The 21,764-nt window shown below is 37.6% G+C and overlaps 5 protein-coding genes across 9 annotated transcripts; 2 read left to right on the top strand and 3 right to left on the bottom strand.

The window, feature by feature from the left end:
• Positions 1–519: 519 nt before the first annotated feature.
• LOC111803937 (interactor of constitutive active ROPs 2, chloroplastic) lies at positions 520–4,195 on the top strand. 4 transcript variants are annotated; one of them, XM_023688558.2, is made up of 5 exons: positions 521–1,320; positions 1,591–1,639; positions 1,859–1,960; positions 2,140–2,311; positions 2,408–4,195. In XM_023688558.2, exons 3-5 carry the CDS (start codon positions 1,941–1,943, stop codon positions 3,986–3,988), a joined length of 1,773 nt encoding a protein of 590 aa, XP_023544326.2. In that variant the 5' UTR covers positions 521–1,320; positions 1,591–1,639; positions 1,859–1,940; the 3' UTR covers positions 3,989–4,195. The 4 variants fall into 4 exon arrangements, with proteins under 4 accessions (XP_023544328.2, XP_023544326.2, XP_086984032.1 ...); XM_087127906.1 differs by having other exon boundaries at positions 1,539–1,639; XM_023688560.2 differs by lacking the exon at positions 1,591–1,639 and having other exon boundaries at positions 520–1,320; positions 1,856–1,960.
• Positions 4,196–5,593: 1,398 nt separating this feature from the next.
• LOC111803948 (large ribosomal subunit protein uL4) lies at positions 5,594–7,751 on the bottom strand. The gene is made up of 2 exons (XM_023688570.2): positions 6,586–7,751; positions 5,594–5,864 (listed from the first exon to the last, which is right to left on the bottom strand). The coding sequence occupies exons 1-2, from the start codon at positions 7,687–7,689 to the stop codon at positions 5,751–5,753; spliced, it is 1,218 nt and encodes a 405-aa protein (XP_023544338.1). The 5' UTR covers positions 7,690–7,751; the 3' UTR covers positions 5,594–5,750.
• A 1,352-nt stretch (positions 7,752–9,103) lies between these two features.
• Positions 9,104–16,022, bottom strand: LOC111803566 (transcription factor-like protein). Its single transcript, XM_023688037.2, has 15 exons — positions 15,611–16,022; positions 15,060–15,227; positions 14,607–14,675; positions 14,215–14,308; positions 13,932–14,032; positions 13,804–13,849; positions 13,660–13,719; positions 13,343–13,411; positions 11,957–12,040; positions 11,748–11,831; positions 11,358–11,443; positions 10,503–10,593; positions 9,936–10,016; positions 9,679–9,753; positions 9,104–9,584 (listed from the first exon to the last, which is right to left on the bottom strand). The coding sequence occupies exons 1-15, from the start codon at positions 15,721–15,723 to the stop codon at positions 9,450–9,452; spliced, it is 1,356 nt and encodes a 451-aa protein (XP_023543805.1). The 5' UTR covers positions 15,724–16,022; the 3' UTR covers positions 9,104–9,449.
• A 283-nt stretch (positions 16,023–16,305) lies between these two features.
• Positions 16,306–19,134, top strand: LOC111803565 (monothiol glutaredoxin-S17). The gene is made up of 3 exons (XM_023688036.2): positions 16,306–16,616; positions 16,719–16,793; positions 17,601–19,134. The coding sequence occupies exons 1-3, from the start codon at positions 16,446–16,448 to the stop codon at positions 18,825–18,827; spliced, it is 1,473 nt and encodes a 490-aa protein (XP_023543804.2). The 5' UTR covers positions 16,306–16,445; the 3' UTR covers positions 18,828–19,134.
• Positions 19,135–19,497: 363 nt separating this feature from the next.
• Positions 19,498–20,575, bottom strand: LOC111803567 (heat stress transcription factor A-2b). 2 transcript variants are annotated; one of them, XM_023688039.2, is made up of 2 exons: positions 20,179–20,575; positions 19,498–19,895 (listed from the first exon to the last, which is right to left on the bottom strand). In XM_023688039.2, exons 1-2 carry the CDS (start codon positions 20,407–20,409, stop codon positions 19,587–19,589), a joined length of 540 nt encoding a protein of 179 aa, XP_023543807.2. In that variant the 5' UTR covers positions 20,410–20,575; the 3' UTR covers positions 19,498–19,586. The 2 variants fall into 2 exon arrangements, with proteins under 2 accessions (XP_023543807.2, XP_023543806.2); XM_023688038.2 differs by having other exon boundaries at positions 20,113–20,574.
• Positions 20,576–21,764: the final 1,189 nt, after the last annotated feature.

The following is a 21,764-nucleotide window of genomic DNA, read 5'->3' as shown; positions in this document are numbered from 1 at the left end:
TGGTTTTGGTTTGATGTTCCAAGATAGGGCCATCAATGCAAGCTTACCCTTTTCTAAGTCTACTCCATTATTTCTTTACTCTATTGCCTCCCTTCCAAGCAAAGCTACACGATGCCTAAATTTTGAATCTTGGGTGATATCATTTATTATTATCCACCCATCCATAAGCTATCCATCCATTGAATCCAATACTAAGAATTCTATGCTACAAATTTGCATTACTTAATACAACTTACATTCTTACAACTTTGCAAAAGCAAGACAAATGGGTAATCTTTTTTGGTTCTTTTAAGAAAAAAAATCCAAACTTTAAGGTTCAATTGACTTTTTGATTGTGGTAGACAAATGGGTTTTCATATGAAATTTGAATGAATTTCTTGTCCAAGAATATTTTTTACTTTTAAAGAGAAAAAGGGGATTTTTGAATGTTTTTACTCTCTATTTTTGTTTTTACGATGGCTATCACAATTGCCTACGACTATGACACAAGAAAAAGGGTAACAGAGTTGTTTGAAGAATCTCAATCATTCGAAACCCAAGTGGTTGAATGATGAATAAGATCAGATTTCATTTCAGAGAGGCGCTGTTTTCACATGGGATGAAGTGTTGGATAAGAATGGTGAAAGAAAAATGATATGTTGTGTGTTCATAGGGGGGCAGCATAAAGGGTAATTAGGCGTTTCCATGTATAGAGAGGAGCTGTGAAGGTGGTGGTCCTGTTCTGTTCATGGAGAAGGTTATCCCTGAGATCCAACCAATCATGGGTCCTTTTCATCACATGGATACCCACATGTTAGTCAAGGCAAAGGCAATTGCTTTGAAAAAAATTTGAGCGGTGACCCATAATCAAAGCTCTCACACAGTTTCTCCATATCAATCGCTGAAGTAAAGCCAAAGTTGTTGGAATCTGATGGCTGAGTTCTACCTTCCAAGTCAAAAACAGAGGTGGGGGAAGCGGAAAAACAAGTGCAGAGTAAGTGATCCTACCGCATCACGTTACTTTTCTAGCTTCGTCTGTGACTTCCTGCGTTGCGGCACATAAAACAAAACTTTTTCTCTGAGGACAAACTTCAAACACCTGGTGGGCATGGCTCATTTCCGCGAAATCTTCTTCCACCATACCCCGTTTTGGTAGTAGTTGAAAACCCAATATGCAATTTGTAGCTGACATTTCTGCTTGTAAGATTTGACAGTGGGCAGTGATTTCCCTCACGGGCTTTAACGCCATCGCCAACACTGTAAAGTTATATACTACTTGCTACAATGAGATAGAGAGAAAGAGAATCATTGCATACCAGGTTGTTTCTCCAAGCAATTTGGGTAAGTAAGTTGTTAAGAATGCTTGGTTTTTATGCTACTTTTCTGTCTTGAAAATTCCTGATCGTTTGAGTTGAAAGTTCTTGTTCTTTGATTTGTTTGTGTGTGGCAAATTCTGCTTGTGATTCCTCATCTGGGTTTTTGGTTTCTGTTCTTTTGTTTGTTCATACGATTGTTAGCTGCTGTCCCATGACAACAATATCTGATCTACTATGTTTCAGTACAAATGTTCCATGATATTGTTCACTGTTTCTCAAATAAACAAACAAACAGGTTAGCTCAGGGAGAGGGAGAGCACTGTTAAAGCAACGAAGTGAAAAAGGTGAAGAAAAGAGATTTGAGAGAAAGCATCACCATATACCTTTTCTTTTGGTTTACGTATATTTTTCCTTACCAAAGTGGCTTTGTTTGGTAGAAGTGGAGGTGGTTTCTGAGGAGTTTCTTTGAAGGGACATTGTTTCTGTTGATTCTTTATAGTATTTTACTTGTTTTATGTTTGATTTTTAATGAAACAATCCTTTGATTCTTTGAACTGAAGCAGTTGTTGTGGGTCAGAGAGGTTTGAAGGGGAATACCAACTGTTCATTCAACCTGCTTTTATTCTTCAGCAGGAACTGCAAAATATGCAGACCTCAAAGCCTAAGTAAGATTCTCAGTTTTTCATGTTCTTGTTCTTCTTTTAACTTCCTGTTCAGATCATCTTCAAACTCATATTGGAATCGTTTTCGTTTTCGTTTTCGTTTTCCTTCTTTGATCTTGAATACACTCCACGGGTCATCCATGGCTGCGGTGTTCATTGTTCTTCTTCTGTTGTGAGTGCAGAAATTTAGAAGCTCCGCTGAGAAAACCTCGACCCACTCGACAACTTAAAGCGCCTGGTTCGGATTCTGTTTCGGCTCCGGCTTCGGGTTCTCCGCTCCCTCCGAGTAAAATGACGAAGGAAAGAAGTCCTAGACCTGTTGTTACAAAATCAGTTCAGAGCTCAGTACTTGAGGTATTTCTCCCCAACCATGTTTTCTAGAATAGAACTTAGTGAAAACATGAGGCAATTTGACATGATTTTCATTGTTTGTATATCTTTGAACTCCAGAAAAAACGCCCAAATCGAGTTTCTACAATGGAATCACAGATTGCTCAACTTCAAGATGAACTGAAAAAGGCAAAGGATCAACTGAACTCAGCTGAATTAGGGAGGAGGAGAGCAAAAGAGGAAGCTGAAGAGGGTAGGCAGCAGCTTGAAGCCATGTCGTTGGAGCTTGAGGAGTCCAGACAGCAGTTGCTAGAGCTTTCTGCTTCTGAAGATGAACGGATTCAAGAGCTACGTAAAATTTCACAGGATCGAGATAGAGCATGGCAGTCTGAACTTGAGGCCCTCCAAAAACAGCATTTAATGGATTCAGCTGCTTTGGGTGCTGCCATGAATGAAAATCAGAAGCTTAAGCTTCAGCTGGAAAGGATAGCTGGTATGGAGGTGAACCATAGTAGACACGCCGAATCTGCACAAGCTGAGATTCATAGCCTCAGAATAGAACTCAAAGAAACACTCTCACTGGTGGAGGAACTCAAATCCAAGCTTTGTGAATATGAAGATTCTGAAGCTCAGAGTCTTGAAGATCAGAAGAAAACACAGATGGAACTAGAAACAGCAAACGAAACCATTGAAACACTTCGATCCGAGGGAACCAATGCGATGAAAGCGTTCAGCTCCGTATCCTTGGAGTTGGAGCAATCCAAAGAAAAAGTTGCATCATTGGAGGCCCTTGTTAGCAAATACCAGGTCGATTTGGCTGAGATTGACAAGAAACATTTGGAAGATCAGTCTGAAAATAAGAACAGTGAGAAGGATGAGGAAGAAACTGAATACATCAATCAGCTTAAAACTGAGCTTAATTGTGTTAGATCTGAAATGGGTCAATTGAAACTGGCTTTAGATGCTGCTGATAGAAGGTACCAGGACGAATATCTTCGGAGTACGATACAGATCAGAAGTTCTTATGAAGAATTGGAATCTGTAAGATCCGAATCGCGTCTTAGAGAGGCTGCATTTGAAGCTGAACTCGTTCGAGCAAAGGCACAAATTGAGCAACTGAGGACGGATCTCGAGGATAAGGAAGCTCAACTTCTGAGCATTGCCAAGGAAAAGGAAACTTCAAACATGAATCAGAGAAGCAAAGAAAGTGAAAGGGAATCCGATGATAATACAGAACAGCTGAAGAAGTTAGAGGCTGATATTGAGGAGTTGAAGGCAAGCCTGCTAGACAAAGAGACAGAGTTGCAAGGAATCATTGAAGAAAACGACATGCTCCGGGTCGACATTCAAAAAATGGAAACAGGAAGGAAGATGGCGAATGGCGAAACTACCGATCTGGAAGAGCCAGCAAACGAAGAGACTTTGAACAAACTTGGGAGTGTAAACGAAAACTCGGAAATGGAGGCGGAATTGAGGAGGCTAAGGGTGCAGTTAGAGCAATGGAGGAAAGCAGCTGAGGCAGCTGCTGCAATGCTCTCACCTGGGAAAGATGGAAAGCTTGTAGACATTTCAGGTCCTATTGACAGCAACTATCCTCATGGCTCGTTGTACTCCGAAGAGCTCGATGATGACTCGCCGAAGAAGAAGAATATCAACATGCTGAAAAAGATAGGCGTTCTATGGAAAAAGAATCAAAAGTAGGTGAGAGAAGTGCAGCAAAGTATTATGCAAATTGGGTTGGGTTGGGTTCTTTTCTTCTATAATCTTGGCTTGAATTGATAGGCAACCAAATATTTTATGTGGAACTGTATAGTATAGTTGCTCAAACTGGTAAGTTTTGATTTTTTATAAGTTACAAATGAATTCATGATGCGTTTCTGCAGAATACAATAAGTTTTTTGCACTGCCTTTTTCATCCTTCTCCCTCTACTCACTCATCCACGGTTCTCAACTTCTTTTCTTATTCTTTCCTCCCTTTATATTTCTTCCCTTCTTCACACACACACACACACACATATCCTTTCCCTCTTCCTTCTGTGAAGCTGTTGCATGAAACCAAATTGCTTCCGTGCTCGATCAAGTACTGTTGCTTTGTTCGTAGGCCTGCTTTGGTTAAGGGGCATTGCCCTTCAGTTCGTACCAGTCTTTGTGTGTAATCAACATGGTGTTAGCTTCAATTCGATGGAATAAGAACTATTGATTTTCTCTACTATCTATTTCTTATTCATTCATAGCCTTCTCCTGATGCATGCTGTTTCTCAAACTAGAACAATTGATTTGAAATCTTGATTTGACATTTGATGTGATGGCTCTGACATTCTCTTGCAACATAACTATGTTAACTATTTGTCTTGAATTGTTCATAAGAGAGAATATTCTTCTCCACTCACATATTTTTTATAATAAATTTCAAAAGGTCGACCTAAGTAGTAAATATCAATTACTTATAAATATCAATTATTTAACCTAATTAGTATATCTATAACTAAATATTGGTTAAATGACTCACCATTAGGTATTAGATTATGTTTAGGTTGATGGAGGTAGTTATCGGAGTAGAACCATGCGTTTTAAAACATGAGTCAAACAATGATACTTAAGCCAGACACGGGCAGTGTGCCAACAAGAATGTTGGGTCCTCCCGAATACACGATTTAAAAATCTAACGTTGATAAATAATCGATCAAAGTAGACAATATCTACTAAGTTGACAAACTTTGGTCAAAGATTGGGCTGTCAAGTGAGAGAGAGATCCAATCAAAAACTCATATAGGTTGAAAACTCTAATCAAAGATTACCTTACGAACAAACTTTAGCCAAATCTCCCAAAATTTAACACATTATAAATTATCAAAGGCGAGTCTGCTTCACTTTTCTCTTGAAGTTTGAAGTAAACTTCACAACCTTAATATAAATTCATAAACACTACAAATGAAATAATAATAAAAAAAAACACTCCCCCTAGAAGTGATTTCAGGCACTTGTAACAGCAATTTAAGTGTAGCACAAAAATATTTTTAATGAATAAATTGATGAAGCCCAGAATATTCCCAATTTAATGAATAACAAGGGTCGTCTATTTGTTCATATCTCAAAAGCCCATCCCTACAATGGTTACACCTAAAAATCTAGCGAACATGAATCAAGGCATGTAGGGAAAATGATATGCCAATGAAGAACAGGGCATCCAGGAAATTGACCATCGAAAAACAGAAGATTATCAAATCATAGTGCATACAATATCGGTTTTGGCAATAGATACTAAAACAAAGATTAGGAATCTAGATAAAAAACGGGAGAGGAAAAGACCAAAGAAAATTATCTATGTTATTTCACTCGCTGTTCTCCCAAATTACTTCCCTTCATAAACGCAAAAACAGTCAAAACCAGAAAAACAACTCCTTAACAAAATAGATTAACAAAGTAATGAGGTCTATGAGATTTTGAATAAAGAAAAACGAAATTACTGAGAGACACCAAGCCATTTCGAGAAGTTCTCGAACTCGGTGTAATCACTGTCTGAGATCATTGTCTGATACCAAGCCTTTCCTGCACTTTTGATTGTAGTAGCCTCCTCCTGTAAATTCATGTACAAAAGGGGAAAAGAAAATCAGCACCGAGGTTAGGATGTATACAATCACAAAATGCAGATAATATGAACATATGTGCCACCATATTAAACAAACTGTGGTCATGGAGTATCGTACTTTAAAACGAGAAATATACAAGTCTCATAAGAACTTCACCAAGATGATAATACAAATAAGTCCCAAAAGAACCCAGTTCTCAACCAGAACCCAGAAAGATTACTAACACTCTATGTCATAACTGCAGCTATAATCATCATTATTACTTGCAGTGATATGTACAGCCAGATTGAAAAGAAGAATATACTGTTGCAAAACCTATGAACACAAACCATTACAGTATAAAGAAAAAACAGGAGGAGAGAGTCAATAGTAAACCTGAAAATGGATGCATTTCGAAGTTAAACGATGGCTGGAAATAATTAAACATGAAGCTTACCAGAAGCAGAACCCTTAACTATGAACCACTTGTTCAACAAGAATGTATGTAAACGACCAATCAAATTAAGCCATTATATCAAACCAATTATGCCATCAATCAAAGAATGGAATAAACCTCACAGCAACAAATAATTATTAGTATTTCAAGGGCAGGAAATATCTTCAGTCATGTCTAATATGAACATACGCACTGGTTGATTTCCAAATGAATACAAATAACACTTAATGAGCAACATGCAAAAGATTTCACTAAGAACAGGAAAGAGGTACCTTTGTAGTCAAATTTCTCTTCTTGTCAAGTTTCTCCTTCTTAGCCTTAACACGTTGCTCCTCAGCCAAAAGAGCCATTCTTCTAGCAGTCTTGGCATATGGGTTAAGCTTGAGCATGGCGTTCAAGTTCTTCAATGGGTTCTTCTTCAATGGAGCTCTCTTAACCTCCTTCTTAATCGGCTTCACTACAGATTGCACTTCGTCGGAGTTAATAATCCTTGACAAATCTGCATTCACCATCTTAGACCTCGGAAGAACATAACCCTTTTTCTTCTCTGAAGGCTTCTCAAAAGATCCATAGATAGAATCAAGCTTCTCAAAAGCAGACTTGGTCCAGATCACAAACCTTCCAAGGTGTCCACCGGGAGCGAGCTTCAACAAATTAAGCCTCTCAACGTTAGCAATCTCAACTCCGGGAATATTACGGAAGGCCTTAACAAGCTTAGCACCCTCAGTTCCGTAAACAATCAATGGACCCTTGCGAGAAATGTAACGACGGTTCCTCATCTTACCCTTACCTGGACGGATCGAATGGCTATCTTTGGCCTTCTCAGCATCGGGGAATGCACCAACCTGTTTAAGAACCTTGAGTGCAGCAGAGGTCTTCTCAACGCCTTCAGCCGAGTCGCTTACAACAAGGGGCAATTCAGGGACAGACTCGATTCGATGGCCACGAGCAAGAACCAATGATGGAACAGCAGAGGCCGCGATAGCTGAAACAACAGCATACCTCTTCTGATTCACATTGATCTTGCGGTGCCAACGGCGCCAGATCTTAGTAGGAGCGAACATTCGACCACCACGACACATGTTTCCGAAAGCACCCTGACCAGCACGGTGAGTACCTCCACCAGGAACACGGGGAATACGGGAAACAGCACGTCCAGTACCCCACGACTCCGCGGAGGTTTGGTGACCAGCACGCTTGCTGACAGCGTAGGGCTGGCGGCTGTTCTTCGAGATGTTGGAATGAACAAAGCTAACAATGTCCGGCCGAATTGAAGCCTTCATCACGTCCGGAAGTGGGACGGTGGGCACCGCATCGGTAGCCATGTCCCCTTCGAGGGACTGAACCGAAACCAGGGGGCGAGCGGCAGCGGCCATTGGAGAGTGATTGTGTGTTTGAAGAACAGGGGAGAGAAACGAAAGGAAGAATTAGGGTTTTATGGCTGCGTGTTTATAATATATATGCGAGTATCAGGGTTTGCTGATGATGACGCAAAAATATTTTAATAATGAAAAAATTAATCGAAATAACATATGAAAATACATTATTAATTTAAACTTCTCAATTTACTGTCCTTTTGGCATTATCTTCGCGTAGTAATTATAACATAATTGGGCCAGCCCAACAAATAGGCCTGATTATAAGCCCATTTTACTCGAACCCAAGACTGTCTACTCTTTTAAAAAAATATATATATTTTTTTATTTTTTATTTTTACATATTTTATATGAATTAAATTTCAATTATTTTTTTAAATCACCCCTACAAAACATAAGCTTATGATAATATTTGTGAAATTTGAGGGAAAAAATGAAGGGTGATGTTTAGAAATAATAATCGTGGTGAAATTCTAACCGTCCAAATCTACTGCTAGTAGTTATTGTTCACTTTGGTTTGTTATATATCGTCGTCAGCCTCACAGTTCTTAAAACGCGTCTGTTAAGGGAAAACTTTCCACACCTTTAATAAGAAATGTTTCGTTCATCTCTCTAACCAATGTGGGATCTCATAATCCACTCCTCTCGAGAACCCAGCGTCCTTGTTGGCACATCCCCATGTGTCTACCTTTGATACCATTTGTAACAGCCAAAGTCCACTGCTAGTTGATATTGTCTGCTTTGGCCCGTTATGTATCGACGTTTATACTGAGCACAAATTAAGTAATTAAAACAAATTTACTTGCCTAGTGCACAATTTATGTGTCAAGTTGTTGTGGTGTAGTGATTATCACGTACACACTAAAGATCCCTAGTTTGATCCTAGGCTGCAACATAATAAGTTATTTTTAACCTAATTTCATTAATAGTTTGATCCTAGGCAGCAACATAATAAGTTATTTTTAACCTAATTTCATTAAGGTTATACTTAGAAAACAAATTAGTTAATTAAAAGAAATTTACTTGCCTAATGCATATGGTGTAACAAACGGTCCATAGTTTGATCATAATTTCATTAAGTTTATACTTAGAGAACAAATTAGGTAACTAAAACTAATTTACTTGTCTAGTGCAAGATTTATGTGTTCGGTTGTTGTGGTGTAGTGGTTATCACCTTAGTCTTATACACTAAAGGTTCCCAATTCGATCTTGGATAGTAACATAATGAGTTCTTTTTTAACCTAGCTAGTTTCGTTAAGTTTATACTGCATAGTTTATGTGTCAAGTTGCTGTAGTGTAGTGGTTATCATGTTAGTCTTACACATTAAAGGTCCCCAGCCCAATCCTCGGCAGCAACATATACTTATACTTAAGAGCTAATTAAAAAAAAATTACTTGTCTAGTGCACTTTAGGTTGACACCAACCATTACACATATATTCCATTAGTTATAGAAACATTTGACATCTGTTCCTTGCAACCATCTCAGCGGTTATATACCATAAGTCAATCGACCAAGGAAAATCAACCTAACAAAACTTCCGTAAGAACCAATTTGAAAAATAAACGTACACAGTAAGAAACTCTTTATCATTGGCACAATGTTCTTTTCTCCCATAGAACTCTCACTGCGTTCTTCACCTTGCTCATTGAATGAAGTAAATCTTTAGCACATGCCACTGAAGCAACAAAAACTGAAGTACCAGCGGCCATGGTTATAAACAGATATTGGTAGCAGTATTGTATCATCTAATCCACGATCTACTTTTGACGGCGAAGATGTTCCCGCATATGTGTGTGTATGTCTGCCTTCACTACCAGTCGCAAGGTTTTCGAGTCCTCCCATAGCAACCCATTCCATTCCCGTGCATAGTCGCAAGCAGCCTCGAAAACTTCCTGGAATACCAAAGCAATTCCTTCTCAGGTGATTTTTCAGGTGAATGTACAAGTAAGCTTCAAAGTTAAAAGAAGCAATATTCAAAATTCATACCCTGGAAGGGAATTCGTCGTAAAAATGTGCGGGAGTTATATCAACTCTATTAAGATCCGATTCCCAAAGCCTAATCTGTCATGGAGTAAGGAGCAACGGAAAACATCAGGAACAGTACAAAGATTTGATAAAATTGTCAGACGATAACATATATAGACGTTTTTGGTTTCCATGCCAAGCAAGGGTTGATTTGTAGGCAAGAAACCATTGGCTTGCCGCTTGCCAAACATCAAAGAATTTAATAAAGCAACCCAAACCTGATCCGTGACATTTTCTGGGACTGATGGTATTCTCTCTGCAACACGAGGATGTGCATTCTGCTGTAGAAAAGTAACTATCTGCAAAACAATAGTCAGATATCAAGCAATTTGAGATCAGAAAACCAGCATAGAAAACTGTAGTAATGTCCTTAATGTAATTGAATGAATACATGTGTCGTTCGTTTTAATATTTTTTTGAACTCAAAAAGATATTCAGAGTTTACATTAAGTTTATGAGAGAATTTAGATTGATGCACACAAGAAAAATAGAATGATTGTTTCTTGTGGATTAGGAGCCTATGCTACTTGAAGTCCTTTGTGGCTGGCCGATAACAATGGGTTTGGCACTTGTACGGAATAATAATTAGAATTGGGGAGAATTCTCCAAGTACACCACTGCTAGCAAGAATTAACAGTGCTACGAAAGCAAGATATTGTGAACTAATGAAGCGCAAAGGAGAACTGGTCTACTGCAATCCATTGGCAACTTGAATATAATATAATGGTACGCATACTTCATAAGACTAGCAGTAACGTGTCAGGGTGAACGAGCAGAAAACTTGCCTGCTGTGCCGTAATCCCATTCTTAAAAGCATTATACAAGCTTTCTTTCGTTATTGCTCCAACTATAAGATTTGGAAGTTGATACTCAATCCTGCAGAAGAACAGTTTCGTTTTATGTACCATTCTTGAACCAAATAGAAAGTTGATAAGTGTGGTTAGATTGCTTCACTACGTGGTTCAATTCAACAGGAAAGGAAATTACTGCATTCACCACGCAGTACGTAAAATGTAGAATGTTGAACTTGAAAGGTGAAATAATCAAATAAATTTGTTGTAAAAATTTAACACAAAGGTGAAAGAGAATTATATTTAGTTAAGAAGAGCAGCAGCATTTCTAATTTACACAAGTATAACACTATAACTATTGAATTATTATTAACATATTATGTAACAGTATTCCAATGATTAATTGGCCCTACTGACCTTACAGAATCTATCACTAGTTGCTTGCAACCTCAAGAAGCATGCTAATGACTAAGTTACCCCTCTGCTTGCCCCTTCTTCCTCCAAGCATATGTGAATTTCAAGAGGGTCTAGCAGGGGTGGGGAATTCAAATATATTTAGCATTCAAGAAGAAAAAGTAAGATGTAAATATTAGTGTTTGAGCCAGTTTGTACATTTTCAACTATTCTCACGATTCTCACGGAACAACTAATTGACCCTATTACATTTGGTTGTCAAGGTAACTGGTTGTCAAGGTAACTCGTAAGATACTAATCTAGTGTAGTTGGCATATATAAGTTATGTCTTATTTACATGGGTCCTTATTGACCCAATAGGTCAACTCACAGTAGTTAAAGCTAACTCGAACATTGGTTATATTATGTAATATAACATTAATTGATAACATATACCTCGAAAAAAGACGTAATATTTCACAATGTAGTTTGGAAGAAGAATAAGCATACATCCTGAAATTTGTCTCCACGACAACAAATCCCTGGATAAAGAACAGGAAGAAAATTAAGAACAAAAAAAAATTATAAAGCCTCCGAACTAGGACCAAAGAAAAAAAGACAACTGAGTTATTTAATACCAAAAACAAGTTTCTGTCAAATAATAATTACAGAAAAGGTAACGAGGATAAGGCATATACCTGAGGATACTCTATATGTATAACTAAAAGATAATTATGGAAAAAAAAGCTATCATACAAAACACACAAACCACTAAAAAAACTAACAGTAATAAAATGAAACTTCTGAGAAATATATCAAATTTAAATATAATTTAGAAACACTAACCTGTTTCCTCGAAGAAGAATCTGCCAAACTCATTGAAAGATTCGTGGCTAATTTAGTAGGTATGAACCAACTGTCTTTTCTACCCTGGACAAATTAACAGCGAAAAGCACAACAGAAAAAGAAAAAGAAAAAAGGTGAAGTTAAAATAAAGTAAGAACTTGAGCAAAGGTCATGTTCAATTTAAAAAGCAGCAGAGGCTAGCCACAAACCTGCTGAAGCTTAACTAGTCCCAGATCAGCAAGGTCCTTGATAGCATACCTCTGTTCTTCTGTCAGTGTATCAATATCATAAGCCTACAAAACAAAGACGAAACATGTTGGTTATTAGACAGTAAATAATGAATTAATTTTATAAAAGTTAGTTATATGGATCATTAGTATTTATTATAGTTCTCAGAGGATTAGCGTGCAGCTGTTCTTGATTAAGAGACGGGAGAGAGGGATGATGAAGGTTTTGGAGTTACATTGTGGAAGTAATTTAGCCCTCTTAAAATGCGTCTAAGTGGAATTGATAGAGACAATTGATTTACATCTACTAGTTCACCATAGGAAAATGAGAAGCAGCAGCCCTTGGAAGTTTGTGGTGAGGTGAGAATTAGTAGTTTCTCCTTCAAACTTGTTAACGGAACCAACAAATAGCCACCACAAAAGTACATAGGCTTTGAATATTCCTCAGAGGGTAGTTATCTGTAGAATTCAGTTGCCTAGCTTTAAAAATGAAGAGTTAGCTGACTGCTGGAATGGGAGAACTAAAAGATTGATTTCAATAGGCCACTAAATGATAGAGAAGCTACTGAGTACTTGTCTCACTCGGCTGCTAAGCACTGTCAAAAACCACAGTCCAAATTGACAACCTGCAGATTGACATGGAATTTGGACAAACTCTAGACTTGAAATGATTACCATTTCTGCTAACAGAGATGCAACTTGTTTAAAAGGTTACCTGAAGTAGAGGTGAGGAAACCCAAAGAAAAGTATATTTTTCATTTTGTATCTTGCTATGAGGAGGATTAATACTCGCCACACTTTCTCAAAGGAGAACCCATATGATCCCTCTCTCCTTGTGTATCACATGCACAGGAAATATGGAAACTCAAAACCAGATCATTTTATGTTGCTAAGACCACGATGCAGCAAGCGTTGATGAAAGAAACTCATCCCAGTGGTTCTTAACTGGGTTGACGCCTTTCCTCAACTTGTTCTTTATTCTCCATAATTAATACAGTTATTCACTCTTACGCTGGAGGAAAACAAAACCCTAAAGCCCTTTGTTTATTTTCTAAAACAAACTCTTCACGTAAGAGTGACAATCATTATATAAATGAAAAAGAATATGGATAAAGTTCCAATCAAATTCAACCTGAACATAAACAACCGAAGGTAAATTAGGATTAGTGCACCGTATAACAAACTACATATAATCAATCTGTGTTAAGAAAAAAAATCCTCCTGAATCAACCCAAAGTAGTTCGGCACTAAAATGATATGAAGCAAAAAGACTTAAAAGAGGAGTTCTATAATGATAAAAAAGAAGAACACAACAATAAAAGATAAAGATGAAAACAAGGAATTAAAAGATGATCAAAGAATTGATACCTCTCCTGTCACGTGAAAACTAAGCTCCAGCAGAAAAGAAATCAAATCTGCAGGATCAACATCTCGCTCCTGCACCATATTGATAAAGCATTTACAAAAAAGGAATAAGAGAAAATAAATAATAAAATTACACAAACCAATGAATCAAAAGAAAACAGTCTAAAAATTAACAATAGTTGGTTTTTACTTTGAGTAACAATAGTCCATCATTGGGATTCAAATAGAAAGTGTTCCAAATTAATGACAGAATATATATAGTTTTTCCTCAGAGGAAGGCAATAGGACATGACAATAAAAAATGGAAAACACAAACAAACCTCGGCATTAGATATATATTCTCTGATGATATACCAAAGTTGTGCATTTGTTTCCATCAACTGAAGTTTACATACATCACAAGAATCCCTGGTGAGATAGATCAATGCGGATTTCAAGAAGTCTATGGTTCATGTGATTCATACCAAGAACTGGAAACCGCTCTCAGTTAATCGTGGAGTTTCTTTATCCCTGGATACCATACATGTCATATTATCAGGCATAATAAGTCATTGCAATATATAAGCGAGTGTACATTGAACAAGATTTTAACCTCTGACTTAAAAGGCCTTTCTGGAAAACTTTCATCACAGAAGAACTAATATTTGAGGGCTTATCAGCTTGGCCTGAGTTTATCAATTGCAGCAAGAAGCACTGAACGAACACAATAACAGATCATAAGAATATCCACGATCAAAACTTGTAAAGTAAGCAACTGAGAAAACAGGTAGCCTTTCATTGAGTCCAAGAGGATGGAATCAATACTAGCCGCAGAATAAACTAGAGAGGATGCAACCAGATACATATAATTAAAATTATTTTGATAATTGTCCAACCTCCCACTGATCCAGAGCATAAGCCTCAAGTTCTTCCAAATTTGGAAGCCTCACGGTAATATTAGAAGGCATGGGTTCTCTGGCTAGAACTTCACTGCAAGATCCCAAATTCATTGTCATTTTTTAAACCAAGAGTAAATCACTTTTAAATGTTAAAATCAAGGTGTCTAAACTCCAGGATCAGCTTCCTTTTATAGAAGATGAGTAATCATCTACTTGAACTTGGTGAATGCAAATAAGGCAGAAAGTAAAAAAAAATGTGCATATATTAAGAAAGATCCATGCATCATAATGTTTGTGCTGAGTAGAATGGAAATGGGACAAATCACGTATCCCTCCTTGCATATTTGGTTTAGAAATGCATTCACCGAGCCAAGTGAGAGAAAACATACCCATGTATTAAAAGCTTTTGGAGGTTAGCTTGGAACGTTGGATTTAGCTTGTAGGTTGTTTCTCTTTTCCTATCAATAAAATGGGGGTTCACAGAAAACATTACAACAAAGGATTGGGTTGAGCACTACAAACCATGCAAAACTGCTGACAGAATTATAAACAATTTCAGTGAGATCAAAACAGAAATAATGCAAAAGCATTTACATATTGCTCCACAAGTTCAAAATTTAAATTTCTCCTTGCATGAACCTCTCAATTCTGATGATATCATGATATGAACAGGTGGGCAATCTATCAACTGATGGAAAGAAACATCAGAGAAAAAGATGAAGATAAAAAGAAAAAGAAAAAGAAAAAGAAAACTCCAAAAACTTGGCCTTCTAAGGATGCATTTGAAAAGCATTGTGATAGAATATCAAATACTATGGAAAATGCGAGAAGAGAATAAACACCTATCCGCAGTCTCAATAAATACTCTCAATTGAATCAATCGATCAACGGCAACCTTATACTTCGAGACTCCATCTGGGAGCACCCACTCCTCCATGGACTTGGCGGTTACTGGAGCATCAATGTATAACATTTGTAAAACAAACTTCTTGGCCAGGGGTGGAAGTGACCTGATTACAAAAGATGTTTGGCACTCTTATAAATGAAAAACTCAAGAAACTAGGATTAACTAGCTACTTCTAAGTTAAATTCACTAGCAAATACCAAGAACTTTGCCCACGGTCCTCTAACTCAATGAACGAGAAGGAAAAATGACAAACAACTAATGAAAAAATATGGAAATTCAGCATCAATAACAAAACTAGAACATATGAATCAAATAATAAATAAAAAAACAGCTTCAATGACATCGTATAATGAACAAGTTTCCAGGATATGAAAATCATGGTCAGATGGCCAACACAATCACATACAAACTCAAGGTTTTAGTCGTTTCAGTAATTAATAGGACCCGAAACAAAAAATAAAAGCATTTAGAGTGGCAAGCAAGGACCTGAGAATGGCTTCGCAGATGAAGGCATTCTCATAGAGTTGATCGAGCTTCATGGCGGGCAAGGAGGCCACCATGTCCATAAAATTCTTCGCTATGATCTTTACTTGAGGCATTCTGGATTGAGCTTTCCTTCTTTCCGTAGCTAGTCCTTTAGGGTTCTGCAAAACTTCCAGCAATCAAAGGAGAATCCCTCGAGTGTCGGATACACAGAATCAGGAATTATAAAGAATTGCAGCTTCCAGCTCGGGAGTGAGACCGCAGTGAGAATTTATAGCCAATGGTGAAGTCTTGGATCTTCTGAAATCAATCAATCAAATAATTAACAGCTAATCAACCTTCGTAGTTTGACGATTGACTCTCTGCCTGCTTCCCGTATCGTCCATTCCGAAGACCGAAGACGAAGAACGACACGTCGTCTCCATCTTAAATTAAAATGTTTAATTTTATTATGCTATTATATATATTTATTTATTTGTTAATATATTTAAAAATAATACCTTTTATATATGTTAGCTTTAATAAGCCAAAGTGCACTAGCCGGCTGCTTTAAGCCGCCACTAATACGCCAAAGTACACGTGGCACTTTATGAATTGAGAGAATGACGTCATATTGGACGGTAATTTGTGTTTCTAGTTTTGGAAAAATAGTCCTAATATTGTAAAATAATTTTGGAGCAATTTTGGAGGCCTAATCTAAAAAGTTCCTCTTCAAGAAAATAATAATTAAAAGAATAAGAGAGAAACTTCAACATCGTCTTCTAGGTTTTTCTGGATTGAATTTCAGACTCGAGTTTCGATCAGTTCTCTCTCTGTGTTTTGCCGGTTAGGAAGAGCAATGAGTGGTTCCGTGAAGGACGTGCAATCTAAGGCGGAGCTTGACGGCCTTCTCCGGAGTGATGCTCTGGTTATCCTACATTTCTGGGCTTCATGGTGTGAAGCTTCCAAGCACATGGACCAGGTCTTTTCACATCTTGCTACCGATTTTCCTCACGCTCATTTCGTAAGGGTGGGTCTCTACCTCTCTTTAGTAGTTGTTTTCGGTGATTTTTGCCTGTGAGTTTTTATTACTTCGATTGTTTATCCTCTTAGTTGTTCATGGAGATTATAGGTTGAAGCTGAAGAGCAACCCGAATTATCGGAGGCTTACTCGGTGTCTGCCGTGCCCTACTTTGTTTTCATCAAGGTCGGTTCAAATTCTTTGTTACGTTTTTTCTTTGTATGGGAATTCTTTTGCGTTCATTTGGGAAATGATTGTGCCCAAAGTTTAGTTGAATTATTTATAATTTCCAATTTGGTTTGGTAGATTATAGAATCCTATTACATTTCCGACTTGACAAGTATAGTTTCCAATCGGATACTCGAACCAGTAATACTCTGGAGAGATGGTAATGCATTTACGTCTGATCTTTGAACTCGACATCTCAATTTTCCTGGTTCCTTTCGATGATATTGAAATTGTATTACGGGGTTGACGACTTGTAAAGGAATAGGTTCCAACCTTAAGTGAGACCAATTGTATTCACTGAAGGGATGGTAATTGATTTACGTTTTGGGTATTGATCTTTGAACTCGGTATTGTACCTCTCTTGGTTCACTTCGTTGATTTCTTTTAAAGCAAGAAATTAACTTTAAATTTACTGGAAATGCTGTATTTCGTCATGAATATATCAGCGGAAAGAGAAGTAAAGCAAGAACAGTTGAGGACTGAGGATATGTGGTAGTAATAGACTTTCAAGTAGTCGATCAGTAATTCTTACATGGTGACTCTTTGTGCTTTCAGAACTTATTGAAGTTCTTTTTACTTTTCCTTTTCCTAGCTTGTCTTTTCTTTGCAGCGCCTTTGAATGCAATGCTGTAAGTGAAGGTCAAGGATACTATTCTATGTTTTCATATTAAGCACCAAGCAAGTTAGAGATACTTGGGATGTGTGGGTTTGATGTCTATCATGGACAACTAGGGTAATTGTATTATAATTAATTTCATGTTTCAGGATGGCAAGACTGTTGATACCTTAGAGGGGGCCGATCCATCTAGCTTGGCTAATAAAGTTGCTAAAGCTTCTGGTGCAATTAATGCTGGAGAACCTGCAGCCCCAGCTAGCCTTGGGATGGCTGCAGGAGCAACTATCATTGAAACAGTGAGAGAGTTGGCAAGAGACAATGGCTCTGCTACTCAAATCAAGGTGCAACCTGGACTGAGCGGTGCTTTGCAGAAGAAAATTCAGCAGCTTATTGACTCTAATCCAATCATGTTATTCATGAAAGGAAGCCCTGAAGAACCAAAATGTGGGTTTAGTAGGAAAGTAGTTGACATTTTGAAGGAAGAAAATGTGAAATTTGAAAGTTTTGATATCTTATCAGACAATGAAATTCGTGAGGGATTGAAGAAGTTCTCTGACTGGCCAACATTTCCGCAACTCTATTGCAAAGGGGAGCTACTAGGTGGGTCTGACATAGCCATTGCAATGCATGAGAGTGGTGAGTTAAAGGAAGTCTTCAGAGATCATGGCATTGAGAGCATAGTTTCCAACGAGGTGAAGACTGCCAAACCTGATAAGGCAGATGGTATCTCAGAAAACTCTGGGTTGAATGCAGCTCTAGCCTCCCGTCTTAAAATGCTAGTTAATTCAAGTCCTGTTATGCTGTTTATGAAAGGAAAACCTGATGAACCCAAATGCGGTTTTAGTCACAAGGTCGTAGAAATTCTTCGTGAAGAAAATGTGAACTTTGAGAGTTTTGATATCCTTTCTGATGGTGAAGTCCGCCAGGGGCTCAAAGATTATTCAAAGTGGTCCAGTTACCCCCAACTCTATATCAAGGGTGAACTGATTGGTGGATCCGATATTGTTTTGCAGATGCATAGAAGTGGAGAACTTAGGAAAAGCCTAGAAAATAAAGGAATCATTAAGAAAGACACTATTGAAGATCGTTTGAAAAAATTGACCTGTTCTTCCCCAGTTATGCTCTTTATGAAGGGTACACCGGATGCTCCAAAATGTGGTTTCAGCTCCAAAGTTGTTAATGCCCTCGAGGAAGAAGGGATTGATTTTGGGTCATTTGATATCTTAACTGACGAGGAAGTGAGGCAGGGATTAAAAGCTTACTCCAATTGGCCGACCTTTCCCCAGCTTTATTACAAGGGCGAACTTATAGGAGGCTGTGATATTGTGCTGGAGCTAAAAAATAATGGAGAATTGAAATCTACTCTATCCGAATAGTATCAACATGAGCTGCTTGGGGTGTGTCTGCATGCATTCAACTGTTTCGCCTTACATCAATCTATTGATATTATACATCTTCTAAAGCTTGCTTTTTTAGTTTTGGTTGATCTCTTACCCGTCAATGTGGGTCTGTTCTACTGCATATAAAAGCAAGGGTTTACCCTAATGACCGATATGATATATCGTGTGGTGTTTCCCGTTACCGGTAACTATGTTCATTTTTCTAGTTTCCTTAGTTGGGTTTTCAATGACGAGAAACCTTGAACTCATTATAAAAGTTGGGATTATATTTCTTGGCCTGAAACATCTCGACTTCTCATATTATCTGCAAATGAGTGTCACTGATAGGATTTGGAGGACAGGTTGAGATCCATAACTTGTGCTTATTAGGGAAAGGGCCTTATGAAGACATGCTGATCAAAAGAGCGAAGGCGAGAGAGGGTAGGCGAATGATTCTTCCTCGTTAAAGGAAAGATCAAGGGGTAGGTGCTATGGAGAAAGAACTGGCGCTCGCCAGTTCTCTTTTCCCTTTTCAAAGTCAAAATCTCTTACTTTGTAGACAGGGTTTTGGACTTTTAGGATTAGTAGGCCAATGCAAATTGCAAACCAAATTCTCTAGGAAATCCTCTGCCAGCTTCTGGTTTCTTCAAACTTAATCATGTTCATCTATTCCAATTTCCATTTATTCAAATGCATTACTATCTTTCTGAAACTTTCACAACCAACCCATCTTTCTAATTATCAAAACTCCTTAGGCTATTTTTCAATGCGTCGACCTACACAGTCGAGTAATCTAATATGAAGTGCTTTGAATTGAGCTATTTGAGCCTGCAATTCCAGCTTCTGTCTTCTTAGGTTCTTGTTCTCCTCCATTAGTAACAGATGGTCTCCATTCTCCTGATCAACAGCCATTGTTGCAGCTCCTTCATGAGAAGATCTTAGAAAGGCTGGAAACACACTCGGCTCACATTTCTTACGTACAATCTCCACCAGCATGTGCCTGTTTCCCCTCTGAAATTTCTCGTGCTTGAACTCCCACCTCTTTGGCGACGTCTTCTTGAACCCCTGACATCAATATTGCAAGAATTAGATCGAAACCCGATCCAATAAATGATGTCAAGAATATGTAATCAACTCAATTCTTTAAATCTGTTCGCAAGTTATCAGGAAATGGCCAATTGGATCCACTTTACAATTAACATCTTTTCCTGGAGATGTTTGTGAGAAGAACAAATGGAGGGGGCATTCTCAAAAAGAGAGAAAGAGAGAGAGGAATACATACATAAGTATTAAGCTGGCGAATGAAGCTAGAGAAGTTATTATGCTTAAAGTATTTAGGCAATAAAACCTCAGAGAAATCAGCAGGAGACCAAACTATGAACCCACTTCCATCTGCATTCCAGGACACAATCCTGTTGCCGCCGCCATTTTCTTCAGCTTCTTCATCTTCTTCATCTTCTTCATCTTCTTCATCAGCTGCTTTAAAATGGAAGCTTCCAGCTTCTTGTAACAGATCATAAGTCTTTGATAGAAAAGGAGCAGGGTTTCTGATTCTTGAAGACTGCATAACTAAGCTCATCCCAATTTTCAGAGCCAAAGATTGTTCAAAGTTGAGCAGCTTCTGTACTTATAGCCCTGCATCTGCAGCCATTTGCTAGGAAGCTGCCAGGTTCTATAAAGGGTGGCTGTTGCCTTTGGTCTTTATTTCCTTTTTCCAAATCTGCCTTTTTCTTCAAGGGTGTTTGGTGAAAGCTGGACCCATTGAAGCAAATCTATATATAAAAATATATATGTTAACAAAATAGTTCCAAAATCAAACCTTCTTGCTTCTTCTAGTAATACCAAAGTACATGATATATCTAGACTATTATGTTATAATGGACTCTACATACTGATCGATTACGTTAACAAGTGTGAAACCAAAGTCAATATGTACTTACTCATAAATCATATGGTTCAAGTGCTTAAAAGAGGTAGAAGATCTGATACGACGATATCTATTGAGCCAAGGTAAGAGACCTCGATTGATTGAACCTATAGTACTAGTTACCCTTGAGGAAAGGTACACAACTACCATTTATCGATTCCTACATATATTTAGTAACAGAGGGTTAGCATTTGACCTACACATTTGTTCAAATTGATACCTCAACAATTCTTTTTTTTAGTAATAGGTTATATAGAAAGTTTTTTCTTATTCTCTTTTTTTAGATGATGTGAATCGTATGTCGGAAAATGTAACAAGAAAATGAAATTAATATATAGTTTTTGTGTAAATTATAAAATCAATATATAGTTTTTGTGTAAATTATAAAATCAGAACAATTTAATTGTTTTGGGATATTATTTTCCATACCATAATGTTGAAAATTGACATATAATTTCAAAAGAAAGGCCGCGAACTCTCACCCACTTTTTTATGTCTCTTTCATTATTTTAAGCGGGTTGAAATATGTTCAAATTAGATCTATAAATTTGAAATCATAATATTATAGTAAAAAATAAATATAGGTATTAAGATAAATTTATTTATTTATTATTTGTGGATTGGAGTGGGGGCGGTGGGAGAGACTGATAGTATTACATGTATAAAAGCATATCCCCAACTACCCACTTGATGGTGAGGGAAAAGGGGAAGAGGATTTTAGGGATGTAATGGACGGCCATGATTCTCCTCTACATATTGATCAGATGAAAGGAAGGGTTAGGATGATGCATTATGCATAGTCTAGTAAAAATGTTCAATAATGATTGCTATTGGGATGAAAGAGTCTTGTTGTGAAAATAAAAGGGAGATTATGGGTCCTTTAATCCCTTGCACCATAATAAAAGAAAGAGTCGCACCCTCTTATAAAATGAATGTGAGGCCTTGCTAAGGAGTCAACTTGCAAAGACGAAAGTTTTCCTTGGGATCACGAGGAGGAGTTACCATTC

Source organism: Cucurbita pepo, chromosome 10, assembly GCF_057944985.1.
Source record: "Cucurbita pepo subsp. pepo isolate OVF chromosome 10, ASM5794498v1, whole genome shotgun sequence".
In the NCBI taxonomy this organism is placed as follows: domain Eukaryota; kingdom Viridiplantae; phylum Streptophyta; class Magnoliopsida; order Cucurbitales; family Cucurbitaceae; genus Cucurbita; species Cucurbita pepo.
The sequence above is the reverse complement of the archived record's forward strand: the minus strand, read 5'-3'. Positions and strand labels throughout refer to the sequence as shown.